Consider the following 17101-nt stretch of genomic DNA (forward strand, 5'->3'; position numbering starts at 1 on the left):
AAGAAATTTGTGCACGATCCTTTTCATTTACACCTTTTGTTTTCGAGTGAAACGCTAGTCTTTATGCAGCTGCGTATAGTGATACCGAGGTCTTTGGCCATGCTGATGTCTACGGTGTTTTTAAGAAGCTCTAAATTTCAAATATCGTAAAATTACTGCAATACACCATATTCACAAGACAACTTAAATAAACTATGTTACTTTCCAGTGACTTCTTGTGTAACAGTTCTTAAAGAAATTTTTTGAATTTATTTTTTTTAGCCGACATATTGCCATTCATATTTGTAATAACAAATCGGTAATTCCAACGGTAATGACCATTGGTAAGGACCATCGGTATAAAATGTTATTTACTACAAATTTGACTATGTGAAACTTCTTAATTTTGTTTAGCTTATCTTTTTATTATAATATAATAATGAAATTATCTATATGATAGTGACTTTTTAATGAACGGTCATATCATATGAAGAGTTTAGAAGTATTAAAAGTAAACTGTAACAGAGTGAATATTACCCCGACCATTTGACTATATACCCATATGGTCATGACCATACGCGTACGGTCCAAATACTCATATGGTCCGGAACATATACACGTTTCTACGATCCCTTCTTTTTAGTTTTGAATCTGCCCTTTGTATTATCCGTTTTTTTTGGGGTGTAAATATGAATAATTGAAAGAAATGTTTAACAATAACATTACTATCCTATGATATGCATGTCAAAAATTAAAGAGTTGCATTCTGTCCATGGAGTGAAAATCAGCTATATATGGAATGATACTGCTTTTGTTTTACCAGAACATTTTTGCCAAATTTTGTGTTTAAATAATTTATTTTAGATTTTATGTATCAAATATACATTTTTAAAAAATTTAATTTTAATTTTATTATTATAAGAATGAAATACTAGGTTTTTAGTAGAACAAATGATGTTTTCAATTGTAATACAAAATTTGAAGGTAACTTTTTATTCCGTATACATTTTTCAAAAAGCAGCACAGAATTTTATAATGAAATTGCAATTTTTTAGATTTATTTCGAAAGCTCTTTCTTTAAATAGCCGTGAATAACGTCTATACTTTTAATTTCAGCCGAAAGGACAACTAAGTATTTGTATGTGTTTAAAAAAATCTCACTTTTAAGTGATACACATTTTAGCGATAATATATTGAAAGTGTATCACCTGTAAAGTATTTTTATGGACATTATATTTTAATTTTCGCAAAGGTCATCCTTTTATAAATGTACATAAACAGGACAAATTTTACTGCACCAAATGCACTTTCCGGCAATATGTTTTTTCAGTGATACTCGAGGCCAACATATTTAAACGTTGTAAATTAATTGGAGAACTGATCATGATAAAACCACCTAGGAAAAAGGTGAAGCCAAAGACTGCCAATGAATGAGGGAGCCGTACTCCTTATTTAACATTCAATTTTATAACAGCAAATTTTAATAACACAATATCCGTCTTTCTATGTTAGAACCAATGGTTGGTTACTGCGGATGTCATTTCCTCGGAGAGGCTTGATGGCATTTTGTTCATATTTTTTTCAAGACGAGAAAAAGTTATTTGGACTGCCATCGGGCATGATGGTGTTCTGTAGAAACAAAAATTTTGATTTGCAACATACCATCTACGGCGCACTGATAAACCAATTGCCAGGTTTCATTGCTATCAAGCGATTTGTGACACTGAATTTAACCTACTACTTAGGGTTCTAATGTTTTTGAGTCCAGTGAAGATCATATACTGCCATACTAAAATCATATTTGGGAAGAGAATTATAGATTGTTTTATCTCTATGGATCAAGAGTTACATTTGCCAATTCAAGAATATGACAGTTGTTATCCATTCGTTTGATGTGTTTCAGCTTTTAATTTTGCCATTTGATTAGGGTCTTTCCTTTATGCATTTTTCTCGGAGTTCAGTACTTTTTTTAATTCACTTTTGACATATAAATTATGCATTAGTTTGCTAATGAATTTTTATGTTTTATTTTTTAAAACTGCGCCCTTGATTGTGCTTCGTTTTATCATTATAAGTTGATAGTACCACCGTATATATTAATGCATATTTTGATCGCCTTCGTATGTTTGTGTTTTAGTTATTTGGTAATTAACCATATATCGTGATCAACAATGATAAATTCTAACAGAATACGTAATTCGAAGAAATACTGTTTGTATTCATCACTCAGAATATAAATCTGAATATTCCTGATGTACTTTTGATGGATTTTTTTCAGTCAGCTGCCTTATATGGGAACGCTTTTGCTATTGATCCTACTACAGGCAGCGTAACAGTAAATGCATCTTTAGACTATTCGAAACTGAGTTTCTACCAGTACATCTTATTTGGAACTGTAAGTTTTGCGCAAAACGGTTTCTATAACACATTGGTTGTGTAGTATATAGAATTCAAAACACCTGAAATAAAGATGATTTTTGCCAGGAAATCGACCAAAACAAATTAATTTCCTTTAAATGTTACAGTGATTGACATAGCCGTTTTTCTGAGAGAATGAAATGTGCAAAAAAAAAAATGTTTATAAAACACAACTACCACCATCGCTTTCATAAGCTGTTGGTTAATTTATTACTATAAATTATAAAATGATTATCATACGTTTAAATCATGCTTTTTTAGAATAATTGAAATGTTTGAGATATACATCGGCTTTCTTCAATTACTATCTTACCAATACGCAATAAATTACTCCACTTCATGTCATTTTTTCTGTTTGAACAATTTTTCAATTTCATAAGTACTATTCAGAAAAGATTACACACACTTTGTATTCTTTGAAAGGTGTTGTTTTCAAAAATACATGCTATTGTATCTTTCATAAATGTTACATTTTAGGATGGCGAACACAAATTGAAAGGAAATGCAACCTTGATTATTAAAATACAAGACATTCAGAACAAACCACCATACTTTACCGGTCAACCGTTTAACGCTGACATTCAAGAGGAAAGTCCTATTGGTTCTCCCGTGAGTAACGTATTTCTTTTTTAAATCAAATAATTTTAAAAGATCATTTATGTTTGTGGTTACTTAAACACTACTTATTTGCTCTCCAAGTTAATAAAACAAATACATGTAATAAATAAATGTTGAGAAAGAACTGCTCTTTTCATGGATAATTTTCGAAGGTTCCGAAAGAAACAAGGATTTGATTCCAAAACGGGATATAGTTTTGCATCGAATGATTACACGAAGACAGATTAGTGTTTCTTCGAATGGCAGATGATATGATGTTGGGACAAATTAGTCTGTTAGTTCGTAATCTTTTTCCGACGTAGTCGGTATAGTTTCGGTTTGTGCCCTTTGAACTTAAGGACGCTTAACTATGGCAACAGAATACGCATGCTCGAAAATCCTTTCAGTGATTGGACAAAATGCTGTCATGGTGGGTGATTTGGTTGTGTTTGAAAAAACGTCTCGTTAATTATATCGTGATGGAAAGCAAGTGAAAAACTATAAATATTTACCTAGATCTTACAAAGATTTATACTTTTATTAAAATAATTGTTTCTCCAATAGCTCTTTGAATCCGTTACAGCTGTTTATTCGGGACAATGCAAAGCTCTGATTCCTTTCACGGATTTGGCTATACTTTTTGGACCTTTTGGATTAAAGCTCTTCATCTTTTATATAAGCTTTGGATTTCAAATATTTTGGCCACGAGCATCACTGAAGAGACATGTACTGTCGAAATGCGCATCTGGTGCAAGAAAATTGGTACCGTTAATTTTATTATATAATTTTTAATGTAAACTTTGTTGTACGAACTTACATGACTTTTAGAACGCACCTACGCATGTGAGATTTCCGCGGGGTTTTAGTGAATGTAAACAGAAAGATACGAGGACCAAGAATACTATACACAAACAGAGAAAATGTTATTTAAATGGTATCTTTGTGCTTCTGAAGGTTATCGAAATGATAGTTTTAAACATATACTCAAATTTAAATACGTCGGATATCTTTTTTAACGATAGTTCTTGTTTTTTTTACTCTTAGATGGAGGTAAAATTTAAACATTCAACAAGTAACCATGAAAAAAACTGACACAACGGTGTATTATGTATGTATGTATGTAATCCAAGGCAATTAATATTTTTTTATGAAATGACGTATTGTTGCTAAACATCTAAATCACTCTCCAGTGACGTCACAGGCAAATAATTACATTATGGCTTAAACGTAAAAGTCACAAAGACAAAATAAAGAATTTTCAGACAATTCAGACAACCAGGTTTTGGGTTGCTGCCCCTGGATTGGTAATTTTGTGGAAATTTTGCAGTTTTTAGTTATTATCTTGAATATTATTATAGATAGAAATAAACTGTAAACAGAAATAATGTTCCGCAAATTAAGATCTTAAAATAAGTTTCATGACCAAAACTGTCAATTGACCCCTTAAGGAGTTATTGCCAATTATAGTCACAAACATAGTCTCCTCTGAAACTACTGAGACAAATTTTCCCAAACTTGGCCATAATCATATGGGCAACTTGTTTTAAAAATGTGTTTGGAGACCCCGCCTGCCTACAAACATAGCCTATATGGAAAGAAATAGAAAAAAGAGTATGCAGGTTTTGATTTATATCTCTGAAACTGAAGCATTTAGAGAAAATCTAATTGAGTAAATACGTTTATCAGGGTAGACCTATAATCCCTCAAATTTTCAGACGAGTCAAACGACTCCTTGTGTTGTTTTCCCTTAACTCGTCATTTTAAGGACATTTTTCAGTTTTTAGTTATTATCTAATATATTATTTTAGATAAAGATAAACAGTACCCACAGCAATAATGTTCAGCAACATACGATCAACAAATGAATCAATATGACCAAAATTGTCAATTGACCCATTAAGGAGTTATTGCCCTTTCTAGTGATAAATTCTTTTACAAAAATCTTCTCCTCTTAATCTACTGTGCCAAATAGAATTAAACTTTTTTCACAATTTTCAATAGGGTAATTTGATTAAATAATATAATGTATCCGATGACCCTGTTATCCAACCACCATGGCCTAAACTGGAACATAGCGGTTTAATATAGAAGTATAAGGGAAATTGTAAAAAAAATTCAAATTGTCAAAACTAGAAAACTAATTTAAATAAATAGTGGGGTTTTCTGTAATAAGTGCAGAATTAAAATAGGATAGCCTGGGTTTAATTTAAATACTGGGCCAAATTATCATCAAACTCCAACGGCTTCAATCGTTATTTGGCTATCGAATACTATTTATAATGATATAAACCTAATTTTACATAATTTCAAGTAGATACAGGTGAGCGACAAACAGCCAACGGTTTAAAAAAAGGACTTGACGTTCTTTGACAAATTCATGGCTCATCGCCTTTCTACTCAGACACTGGTGACGCTAACAAAGTCGGAGAAGCAGCTACAAGCTCTTGAATACATAATAAGATGCGAATAAGATGCAAAATAGTTATCACATATGCAGGTGAAGACGGTAAATGGCTTCTAAGGTTGGGAAAATTTATAATTTCAAAACTAAAATCGTCTCGTTTGTCCTAGATTCTGATACTGAGATGACTGCGTAATTCAAATTCGAGGTATAAGTCTTAAAATAAAAGCGGATCTTGAGGAAGCGGTGTCTGTTGGTGTCTTTTTTTAGTTCTGGGGAATATTAATGGAACCCAATCAGAAAAAATGTGTATTGTTTATAGAAAGAACATCATCAACATATCTGAATATGAAATTAAATGATCTGGCATCTTTGATCTTCTTGTTTTTGACAAGTGTCTGAAGGAAGTCCAACTAATATGAAAATAAAAAGAGTTTGGCAAGGAGAGGTCCACAGTTTGTTCCCATAGCTATAGGAATGATGAAAAATTGTTGAAAAACCCTAATTCCAAATACAACAAATGTGTTGTCAAGACTGACTATGGAATATAAATGTTGTCATGTTTGAAAACTTGCAGTAAAATTCATGCTAACGTGAAGCGTTATTTTTTTATTTTATTTTTTTGCTGTGCATGATGTACGAATTTACTGAAACGTCCGGTCAGAAAGGCGACGCTAAATTTTATGCGTCTTGTAAGATAGAGAGATGCAACTCTTCTGCCCGTAAAGCATTCTTGCTATAACTCTTATCAGGGATCCGACAGTGGCCTGTTTGCAATGTAAAATGCCTGTCCTTATCCAATGCGCTCTAATTTTCTATTGGCAGTCCAAATTACTTTTCCGAACTTCATCCTTAAAGCCTTCCCTATTGAGTTTATTGTTAACTAGAACACACCCGCAAAATCGCGGGCAATTAGAGCTTGTGAAATTTTGTGTCTGGAAAATTTCAGCAAACGATTTCATATCTGGAGAATTGCAGAAAAGGTTTCAAATTCATAGGTACTTGGAAACAGTTTAAGCCGCCTCCCTTGTTTCCAAAGTCCGTTATTTCTGTTTTCTGTTAAATTCTATTATTTTCGCGTTTCTGTATACTATGAACATACGTATACTATGTTTAAAGTGTATTTGCTATTAGCTATCAATTTCTTCTCCTAGACGATCGCTGGAATATTATTTGGAGAGTCTCTATCAACGCAATAATTATTGTCCTGTCCCAAAGTATTCTCATTACATTTATGGGCTAGTTTAAAATCGGAAGTCCTATTTGGCTTAACAGCGAAATCGCGGGCATTTTAAGCATAGTTGAAAGTGTGAAGATGAATTTTGGTAAAAGATTTTATGTCTTGAGAATTTAAGAAATGATATCAAAAGTCATACAGGTACATGGAGTCAGGACAATATTTTTAAGCCCTCTCTTTTTTTCGAAGTCCGTTATTATTTTGTTTTCCGTTATATTCCATTATTTTCTCGTGTCTGTATTCTTTGAACATACGTGTCTATATTATAAATATTAAAGTGTATTTCATTTTCTAACTATCAATTCAAAGTTTCTTCTCCATAGCAATCACTGCTATAATAGGTAGAGACTCTCTATATATTGTAGTAGTATATTTATCACAGTATACATGCAGATAAACGCGAAAATAATTGTCCTGTCCCCGTCCGAGTACTTATGCAAATTATGTATAAGTTAAAACCGAGGTACAATAGTTGTGGTTCTTACGATCTAAAAACCACGATATGGACAACACTCTGGTTGGCTTATTTATTTATCTTTTTTGTTATCTATCACACAATTGGTTCTCAATGTTAAAACCGGTAGTTATGTCTGACTTAAAAGTCAGTTTGATGAAGGAAACTCACTGCTATATTATATAGAGACTCTCTATATATTTTAGTAGTATATTAATCACAGTATACATGCAGATAAACGCGAAAATAATTGTCATTTCCCCTTATGAGTACTTATGAAAATTGTGTGTAAGTTAAACCGAGGTACAATAGTTGTGGTTCTTACGATCTAAAAACCACGATATGGACAACGCTCTGATTGGCTTATTTATTTTTCATTTTTGTTATATATCATTCGATTGGTTCTCAATGTTAAATCCGGAAGTCATGTCTGACATAAAAGTCGGTTTGAGAACGGAAACAATATTCGGACACCTTTATTTTCGTTTTTCTCCCAAAATAATCCAAACTGAATAGTCATAAGAATGGATGACAAATGCAACTATGCATGGTACCTAAAGGACACAGAGGCATAATGATTAATTTATTGTGGGGGGAAGAGAAGCGACACACAAAATGAGGTCTTCTCGTTTAATAGTATAGATTTGTTCTCGTCCTCAATATGAAAGCAATATTTGACATTTGACTTTAACCAACCATCAATCAATTATCAATAGTGATGTTCTCATTTAACATGCTTCCTCCTAATGAATTCACATATTTTCAGGCCAATATGATGTCTCATCATCTCCTGCCGGTGTAGACATTTTATTGCAGATCTATATTTTAAGTTAGTCGATGGACTTCAAATTTACCTATTGAAACCCTGTCATAATCGTGACATTTTAAGAAAAGGTCTGCTTGATTCCTCAAATGGAAACAGATGAACGACTTCAAACTAGAATCTATGAAAAAAATAACTTCATTATGAAAATTTTCTTAAAAAAACAATTTCCAATTTTCAGCTGTAATAAACTTTCTTTTCCTTTGTATAACTAATATACATTACTTTCATGCATGTTCACACTGCTACTGACGGCAGTATCATGAATGTGATATTTACACGAAAATGTATTCAACAGAGTCGAACAGGTAGAACAACTTTAATTGACACTTCATAATTTTAACTGTTATGTTATGCCGGCGTTCTAACTCAAGAGCATCATGTTATGTGCGTCTTCGATCTTAAAAACCAGTATAGTCGTCTCATCTGGAATTTTACTAATAGTTGCCCCTTCCGTGTTGTGTAAATTCGCATGGTGGTTTATGCATGTATAACATGAGAGACATACCCTGGCGATGTATCAAGTGTAGATTATCCTTATAGTACATGGATTCCCTAAGTGACATTGATTTGCTCTCTTTCTTTTGATCTACGGGATATTGATAAACTACAGTATTCCTTAACTGTAGTGCTTAAATTTATATAATTCTATTACCAGATATAATTGGAAAAGACGATAGAGATAATAATACATATCAATTGGATAGTCTCTATTTTAAAAACGTGAAGAAACAGTCATCCTTGACTTTCAAAATTCCATATACCTGTTAAACATAACGTCATTTGTACTTAATACTTGTATTTTGAAGGTTCACTTTATATATCCTATTAGAGCAGACGATGGTGATACTGGTGTTCCACATCAAATAGAATATAAACTTACAGAAGGTATGCTTAACATTTGTAGAAATATAGATTCTACCACTGCATCGAGTGTAATACGATATTTATCCACTGGAGACAGTTAAATTTTCAAATTTTAAACGCGAGGCTTGCCCGAGCGTTTTAAATATTTAAAATTTAACTGTCGAGAGTGGATAAATATCGTATTACACGAGATTTGGTGGTGGAATCTGTTTCTCTAATGATATTCTAAAATTATGCAGGCAAACTTATTCCTTTATTTCGAATGATCTGCAAAAAGATGTGTTCTTTCTATGTGACGTCATCAGGCATGGTCGCCTTTTTTCATGCCGTCACAATTGGAAAATTCAGAGGAAAGCAGGAAATTCGACGTCATATCGGATTTTAACCAATGAAGTACTGAGATCAAACGAACCACACGTTGATTAAAATTATTTTTATACAATGGTTGCAGAAAGGGATAAATTGACGAAGAATTAGAGAAAGTTTTATACACTTCAATATTCATTTCATATTTCTGAAAACGTTACAAGGTTTAAGAAAAATCGTCATAATTTGTACACTGTTAAACTACACATAAGACCCGTTAATATTTGTATTGTTCATGACTAAACAGAAGAAGTAAATAAGCTAGATTCTCAGATATCAGTACATCTGTATATGTTTATTGTAAGACCAGGGTAATTTTATTATGATATATTTGAATCAGTTGCATAAATAGTAGATTTGAGATGGACATTAACACAACGACAGGGAATATATTATTGGTAATTGTTCAAAAAATCTTCAAGCCAATATTAACATATACCCAGGAATTTTGCCGTTTATACCATGTCAATCCAATGTGTATAACAATGTGTAAAAAATAACAAACATTTGATGCGTCAAATATGTTTCTTACTTTAACACCTCAATTAAATTTTGGAATAAGGAATCCAAAAACAAATGTTATACATAAGTGATTTTAACCAATGCTGAATAATTGGTTACATTAAAAATCCGTGGATTGTTGGGGCATTCTTTTGGACCAAAAGGAAGTAGAAAAGTGAAATGTACAATAAATGTTACCTTTAATGTGCATTTCTTCAAAATCAGTTTCTAAAGTTTTTCGGTTTTCACACTGGTATCTGTGTTATTCAAATGATTATACCATTTCTTTAGGACTGTGCAACGAATTCTTTGAAATCAAGTCCAATGGCATATATGGTATTGTGACAGTAAAAAAGAGAATAGACAGAGACCATGGTGTGATACACGATGTTGGAGGCGTTTGTACCCTGACGCTGATGGTAATTATAACTTTATTGAAATAAACGTCGTTTATTATGTTTGCTATGTTATATTTAACAGTAACTTTTTATTTGTACTAAATTGATGATAAATTATAGTTTTTACCCTCCTTCTGAATCCGTATATAATGATTATTAATATCGCCTTAAAATGTATCTCCCTACTTGATATCAAAATCACCATACATAGTTAACACAAGCGTATGTCCTTCAATGATCAAATAAGTAAATATTTTCACAGTTAAATTGTGTCATTGACAGTATATGCCTCATATATGAAATAAATGGTAGACCAAGTAAAATTCAGAACTCGAAAATTTTGGAGACACACGTCTATTGGTTATGTACTATAAATTAATTGTTTACTATCCACAGCAGTCAATGTTTATACGCAGATTATTAGTCAATCAATTTATAGTACATAGTAATTGGCACATATCATGTCCCCAAGTATCTCTTAAAAGTGATTAAAAGTGGACGAGAATGCCAATGTATATACTTTATTGAGACAACTTTAATGTCAGTTCAGTCTTTACGGGATTTTTCTGTTACTTTTCCGATCAGCAGTGGATTCTAAAAATGTTTAGTTTCAACTTTTGTCTCGCTTTGGAGGTATATATGTAAACTCTGCGACAGATCATTGGACAGCGGTTATATAGTGGTTACGCTCTCTTGTTACCTAGCATATAAAAATGCGACTCTTAGTGTTGGGCATGTACAGAAAGGTTATGCATTTGTCAATATCATTTCATCATCCTTAATATATATGTCATATTTGTCGCTGGACATAAGACATACATCAATATCATTATCATCATTAGTACTATGCCTTGAGGTTAAATCTCCGTTGTAAGTACATGTTTTAAATATAACTTGAAGCGTCGTAAGTGTCATAACTTGAAGCTTAATTCTTATCAGATATTTTAGCCGATTTATGTCGAGAACTTATTTTACGCAAGCATCTCTATGCTAAATAGTTATATAAAAGTCCGAGTTAAAGCCAATAGAGACCATACAAGTGTTTATCAAATGTTCATGTCACTTTTAAAACAGCAAGAAAGGAATTGACCCGTGAGACTAAAACGAAGCATAAAAACAGCAATTTCAAGTATTTCAAAATAAACTCCATGTACCGATCTGATAGTATCCATAGCTGCTGAAAATTATCTTAAAAACAACTAAAGCTAATAAAAAGAGAATAATTATTGAGTTTATAATATTGATCAATTGTGTCGTACTGTTACACCACTGTCCTAGTATGGATGTGCCTGTACCAAGTCAGAAGCATGTAATTCGGTGCTTATCGTTTTTTGTTGTGTTTTCGTTAAATTTTTAAACAGTTATTTGACCGTTAGTTTTCTCGTTTTAGTTGTTTTACATTTGCCATGTTGCGGCCTCTTATAGCTGACTATACGGTATCGGCTTTTAAGGGGGTAGACCTGGTATATGGGAGACAAGTCTTACACATGTATTAAAAGTCATTAGTGCGATTTAACATAGAAGTAAATTAAACAGTGATCACGCATTTATGTTGTTTACATTTGGCTGTGATGATGCAGACAGATCCAGTAAGCTGTCCATGTTTGACACTACCAAACATTCAACTAAAGAACATCTTTTTTTTAATGATGTGGATGAAAAGGTAGAAAATTACCATTCATACATAAAATGCTTAAAAAAACACCAATAAACTGAGTCTGAGGAGTTCTGGAGCAATATACTGACTTAATGATCGTGTGGCATCATTTAGTAGAACATCTTAATTGAATAATGAAGTAATATGGTTTTAGTGCCAAGTCATTGATAACGAGTTTGTACTTACTGTTTGTGGTTGGGTTTTTTTTTCAATATAAAAGGCACTATTCTAGAAGATATGATCTGAACATCAAACCTAGTACAAGCACAATCATGCTAATAGACAATCTACATTAACACAAAGCTAGTACTTAGATAGTGACAGACTGTCAAAACAACGAATTCTGATAGCGTCGGCTATTGATGACATGGGCATGTATTAGTCTCGGGAGAGAAACCAATAAATGGTTGTGATAAAAAATTATGTCAACTCGTCCCAAGGATACTCGTCCCATACTGAATATTACTATTTTTTCCTTATACAATTTTTTACAATTCTTATTTGGACAGTACTCCTTAGACTAGTACACATTAAAAGAATGTAAAGACAGTCTGTAGGAGTTTTTGTACGGGAAAAATTAGTTTTGTCCCAAAATTCTACTTTTTTCGCGTGCCTTGTTAGTCAACTTGTTGAAAATTTCAAACGGTCATGTGTCCATAAGATTACACGTCAGTATCACAATATCTCTGTGTTAAGTGAGCTGCTAAATCAAGGGGGAAATCCAATTCAGTATGTAGTCTTAAACTTTTAAATTTCATGCGAGATGTCTAATGTTCAGCCATTGTTGTTTTGAAAAATATTTATCAAAGTCAAACCATAATCATTTTTTTTACATGCAATACAATAAATGGTTATTGACGGATCCAAGATATTTGAGAGAAGGTGTATTTCCGGATAATTGAATTTTTAATGACGAGCGGAGTGCTGCGAAGAATAGTTTTGGCGATTATAACCTAAAAATTATTTAGTGATCGAAAAGGGGGAGTACGCCCTCTACTCCTGTATTCTCTTATGCACATTTAGATATACATGGACAAAAACCTCTTCCCATACATAAGCAAAGGTAAAGACGAAAAAGTACTATTTGATAAATATATCAATGATATGAATTTCTGCCCACATCAAATTATCTTCAATTTAATTAGGTCTTTCCACCTTTCCGTGGAAAGACCTATTGCTTTTGTTCTGATTATTATTATTTTTTTTTTTTTTATTCTTCCGCCTAATTCTTTTCTCGCGTAGAATTGATGTTTCAAAAGATGTCGCTTAGATATTTGGAATATGATATCGTAAAGCGTATGCACTTTTAAAACTGACCACTGCGTAACCAAATACTTTACGTTGTAAGAGTTATCTCCCCAAACACTGTTTTTCTTGTGGCCACTACTCCTTCGCAACCATAAAAGATTACGACAAATTTATTTTACCAAATTGCTCGTTACATCCTCAGGATGTTCTGTTTTATTTTGACCGAAGCCGTATAGAGACTCCATATTAGAGTTAGTTCCCCTTTTGTATTTGAAATTTTGAAATGTATTTTAAACTGGAAAACCATAAGTGATAGAGACCTAGGGTCTTTTGTTTTGAGATCATTGGTCCAAAAAAATGAAAATTAGGTAAAGGTCAAAGGTCAAGGTCATATTCTAAATTTTGATTTGGCCTATTTTCACTAATTTTCATTAACCTTATAAGATACCGACAAATTATTTTTACTAAATTGTTAGTTGCGACATGTCGTAACTTATATATTTTGGTTAAAAGGGTGTGTAGACATAAAATGGGAGTTGTTGCCCCTCCTATATTAAGAATTAAACGTAAAGTGATATAACTCATTAACTATACATATTACAGACCTAGGGTCTTTTTATTTGGGGTCCCTGGTTTATGACCTTGAAATATAGGTCAAGGTCATCAGTAAATTTGACGTTCTAGATTTTGACCTTTGCTCAAAATTCATATTTATACATCATTGAGCCATAGGAACTGACATTTTCAACTGAATTTTAATATTTTCATATCAAAATAGATCCTTATTGGTGGAAAGACCTTCAATTGTTCTCTGAACAATTGGTTTTTAATTATGAATTTTTTTTTTTTTTAAATAGTGGAATACACCTTTTACATTCGGGTGTGTTGGAATCTACTTTGAATGTTAAAACTCTAAAACAAAAAAGTACAACTCGCACGCTTCGGAAATCATTATTTCAATATATATTCATGCATAATTTTGTCTTGGTAGTTTTTAAAATTCATAATTTGAGAAGAACTAAAATATGGGTTATGGAAAATGACAAGAAATGATGGGTGTATTTGATTACAAGTGGTTAACTTACTTGTTCCATTATAATATTTGTGTCAATAACATCATTCAAAATTTTATGACAAAATATTTAAGGATTACAAAAATTAGTTGGGGTTGATTTTTACATACATTTTGTAATGTATATTCCAGCTAACAGATGCGTGTTCAAAGAGCAAAACGTGCATGCAGTGTTTTCTCCCCTCCGTCATGCTTCAATGCAATAGGGCGAAATACGTTGAGTTAGGTCGGTTATGTCGAGTAAAGTCATTTTATTGGAAATCTCTAGTAGGACATAAATTGATATTTAGTAAATACATTTTATTTTTGAGTCTAAGGTTTGGGGTTGAGGGAACAGACATGCCGGATTTATCGGAACACAAATATACAGTGACAAACCCGATGACACATAAACAATGAAAAGTAACTTTTTTCAAAAAATCTACAAAATCAGAAATAAAACAATGTGGGTAACGATACTGAATAAAAGTTATAAACAACTTTGGTAAATTGAACAATGTCAACTGCGTTGATGAAATGGTCATGCAATGCACACGATTTTTCATTTTCATTATTTATCGTAAAGCTTGTGAGATTAAACTGTAAAAATTGTTATTCTTTGCTGCATATTGATAATAGAAAAATGAAATTCATGTTCATGCAAAATATATAGCATTTTCTAGTCACAAATTTTCGGAGTGTTCTAAATTGTCCTTATCATATTGCAATTTCCAAAAATAAGGTTAACCCATTTCCCACATCTTAGTTTGCGAGTTAGCCGATCTACTCTTGTGAAGTAGAAATAATGCCTTGTGGTGAATATTTGTTATGAAATTGTGTTCATGCTAGTTAAAAAAAAATAAAGATAGACATTTTCATAAAGTAGGTTACTCATTAAAGTATCTTCGTTTTCCTCGGAGTTCGGTATTTTTTTATGTTTTATATTTTGCTATTCAAGAATGAAAGTGATAATACGATGTCTAAAAATGTTGTTCTTGTTTCAATTAAATCTTCCAAACATACTTTAAGTGAAATCAATCAGTCTGTTTCTTATGTAATTAATATGATTGTTTTTGTGAACAGGCATTAGAAAATGTTAATTCAAATGAGACTTATACTGGACCAACGAATTCCACAACACCAGTGGTAATTTCTATCTTGGATGTAGATGATAACCTACCAGAGTTTTCACAGTCCTTATACAATGCAACTGTTTTTGAAAACTTGGTGGGAGCACCACTGAACATACTAGGTGACGGAATTAATGTTTCGGATGTAGATCAGGTATTGCTTTTAGTTTTTCCTGTTACATTTCCCTCAGCCTAATTAATTAATAAGCAGACATAAATTGATTGACGTGTTTTCGTGCTTTTAAATACATTTGATGTGACCTTCAGTTAAAATAAATGTTCAAAAGCATAGTAAAAGTTGTTTAGATACTTTTTGTTGAATTAAAGGTTCCGAAATTACATTGATGACATAACAATAAGGTTAAACTATCTAACATTTTTAATTCTGCAGTTTTTACGATTTTACAATAGGATGTAAATAGTCATCTTCACTTAGAACTCCGATATCATAATGGTAGTATAGTACAGGGAATAAAGCCAGTTCCAGACACGGTGCAAGGCAGTGGAAATGTTATGTTGTATCTACAAGACGATTTCTCATTTGATTTCGAAAAAGTACAAGAAGTATCGTTCATGGTAATGTACACTTACAGATAGATGACAAATACATTATCTTTTCTGTCAATTTTGAATCGGAACTATGATAAACCAACACGTTTCCATCACTGGAATACAAGTGATAAACGATAGCAACTTTCGCAAGACCCGCTTTTCGATATTATGTTTCCTTTAGGGACTCTTATATCTTACTTCCTTGTTAATTTGACTGACTTGTTGATACTATTTATAATGCTGTTTTATTTTATTCTATATCAATATGGATCTTGTCTATATACCAGCTTTGATTATTTGGAATATCTACTTATGTTCACTTCTTCGTACTATCAGAGACATATAATATGTCTCTGGTACTATGAACATCAAAATTATTCCATTTCTTCTTAAATATGTACAGTAAGTGTTATCTACCTCTAAGTGTATAGTTTAATTGTTGATATTCATCCCATATGTATCAAGTGTTAGATATGGTTTCTTTATATCACAGAACTGTCTTGGTATTCTTAATTGGAAAATGTTATACACACAGGCGAAGTAGTATACTTAACGACAAAATAAATATTCATTTACCTGTATAGAAAATGAAACCGGTTTTTTTTCAAAAAAGATAAATTTTTAAAAATTGTTAAATATTTCACAGTAGTATGTTACCACAGCTTTGTTTAAATTTCTTCATTTACTTTGGACTTAAATTATTTATTCCTTATAATTTTATTAACTATGTATTTGCATTCAGGTATCGCAGATCAAATTTATTCGTTCATAGTTTGTTAATTTACGTTTCAATTGAGTTAAGCCTTTCAATGATATTTCATCGTGTGTTTTTCTATGTGGGGATGTTATACTATTTTTTTCAGAAAAAAGGTAGGAGGTAGGGTACCATTAAAACGTGTAATCCCGCTGCAAATGTTTGCACCTGTCCTAAGTCAGGATTCTGTATAGTAGTTGACGTTTGTTTATATTATTTATACGTGTTTCTCGTTTCTCGTTTTTTATATAGATTAGACCGTTGGTTTCCCCGTTTACAAGATTGAATGGTTTTATACTAGTAATTTTGGGACACTTTATAGCTTGTTAATCGACGTGAGCCACGGCTCCGTGTTAAAGGCCGTGCCTTGACCTATAATGGTTTACTTTTATAAATTGTTATTTGATGGAGAGTTGTCTCATTGGCACTCATACAACATATCTCCTGTATCTATCGATACCTTATAATTTGAACATCCAAATTTCCAAACAAATAGAAATGAGCTAAGGTACAAGTATGCATAAGGGAGGAAATAACCTTAAGTTCTAATCTTTCCTAATTTTATTACAGCAAATTATAAGAGTGTCCGTTTTTACATGTCTATATTAAAAAGTAGTGTGCAATTTGAATGCTAGTATCTATTTCAAAGATTGCGAACTTGATGATCT

General features: G+C 32.0%; 1 protein-coding gene across 1 annotated transcript in view; it reads left to right on the plus strand.

Annotated features, from left to right (window-relative positions):
• LOC143046520 (cadherin-23-like) overlaps window positions 1-17101 on the plus strand; it is a 50033-nt gene that overhangs the window by 24097 nt on the left and 8835 nt on the right. The window contains exons 8-13 of the mRNA XM_076219675.1: window positions 2258-2374; window positions 2875-3006; window positions 8719-8797; window positions 9935-10062; window positions 15081-15281; window positions 15539-15703. Coding sequence (XP_076075790.1) covers window positions 2258-2374; window positions 2875-3006; window positions 8719-8797; window positions 9935-10062; window positions 15081-15281; window positions 15539-15703 — 822 coding nt within the window. The remainder of the gene's footprint in view (window positions 1-2257; window positions 2375-2874; window positions 3007-8718; window positions 8798-9934; window positions 10063-15080; window positions 15282-15538; window positions 15704-17101) is intronic.

The sequence above is a fragment of the Mytilus galloprovincialis genome, chromosome 9, assembly GCF_965363235.1.
Source record: "Mytilus galloprovincialis chromosome 9, xbMytGall1.hap1.1, whole genome shotgun sequence".
Taxonomy (NCBI): domain Eukaryota; kingdom Metazoa; phylum Mollusca; class Bivalvia; order Mytilida; family Mytilidae; genus Mytilus; species Mytilus galloprovincialis.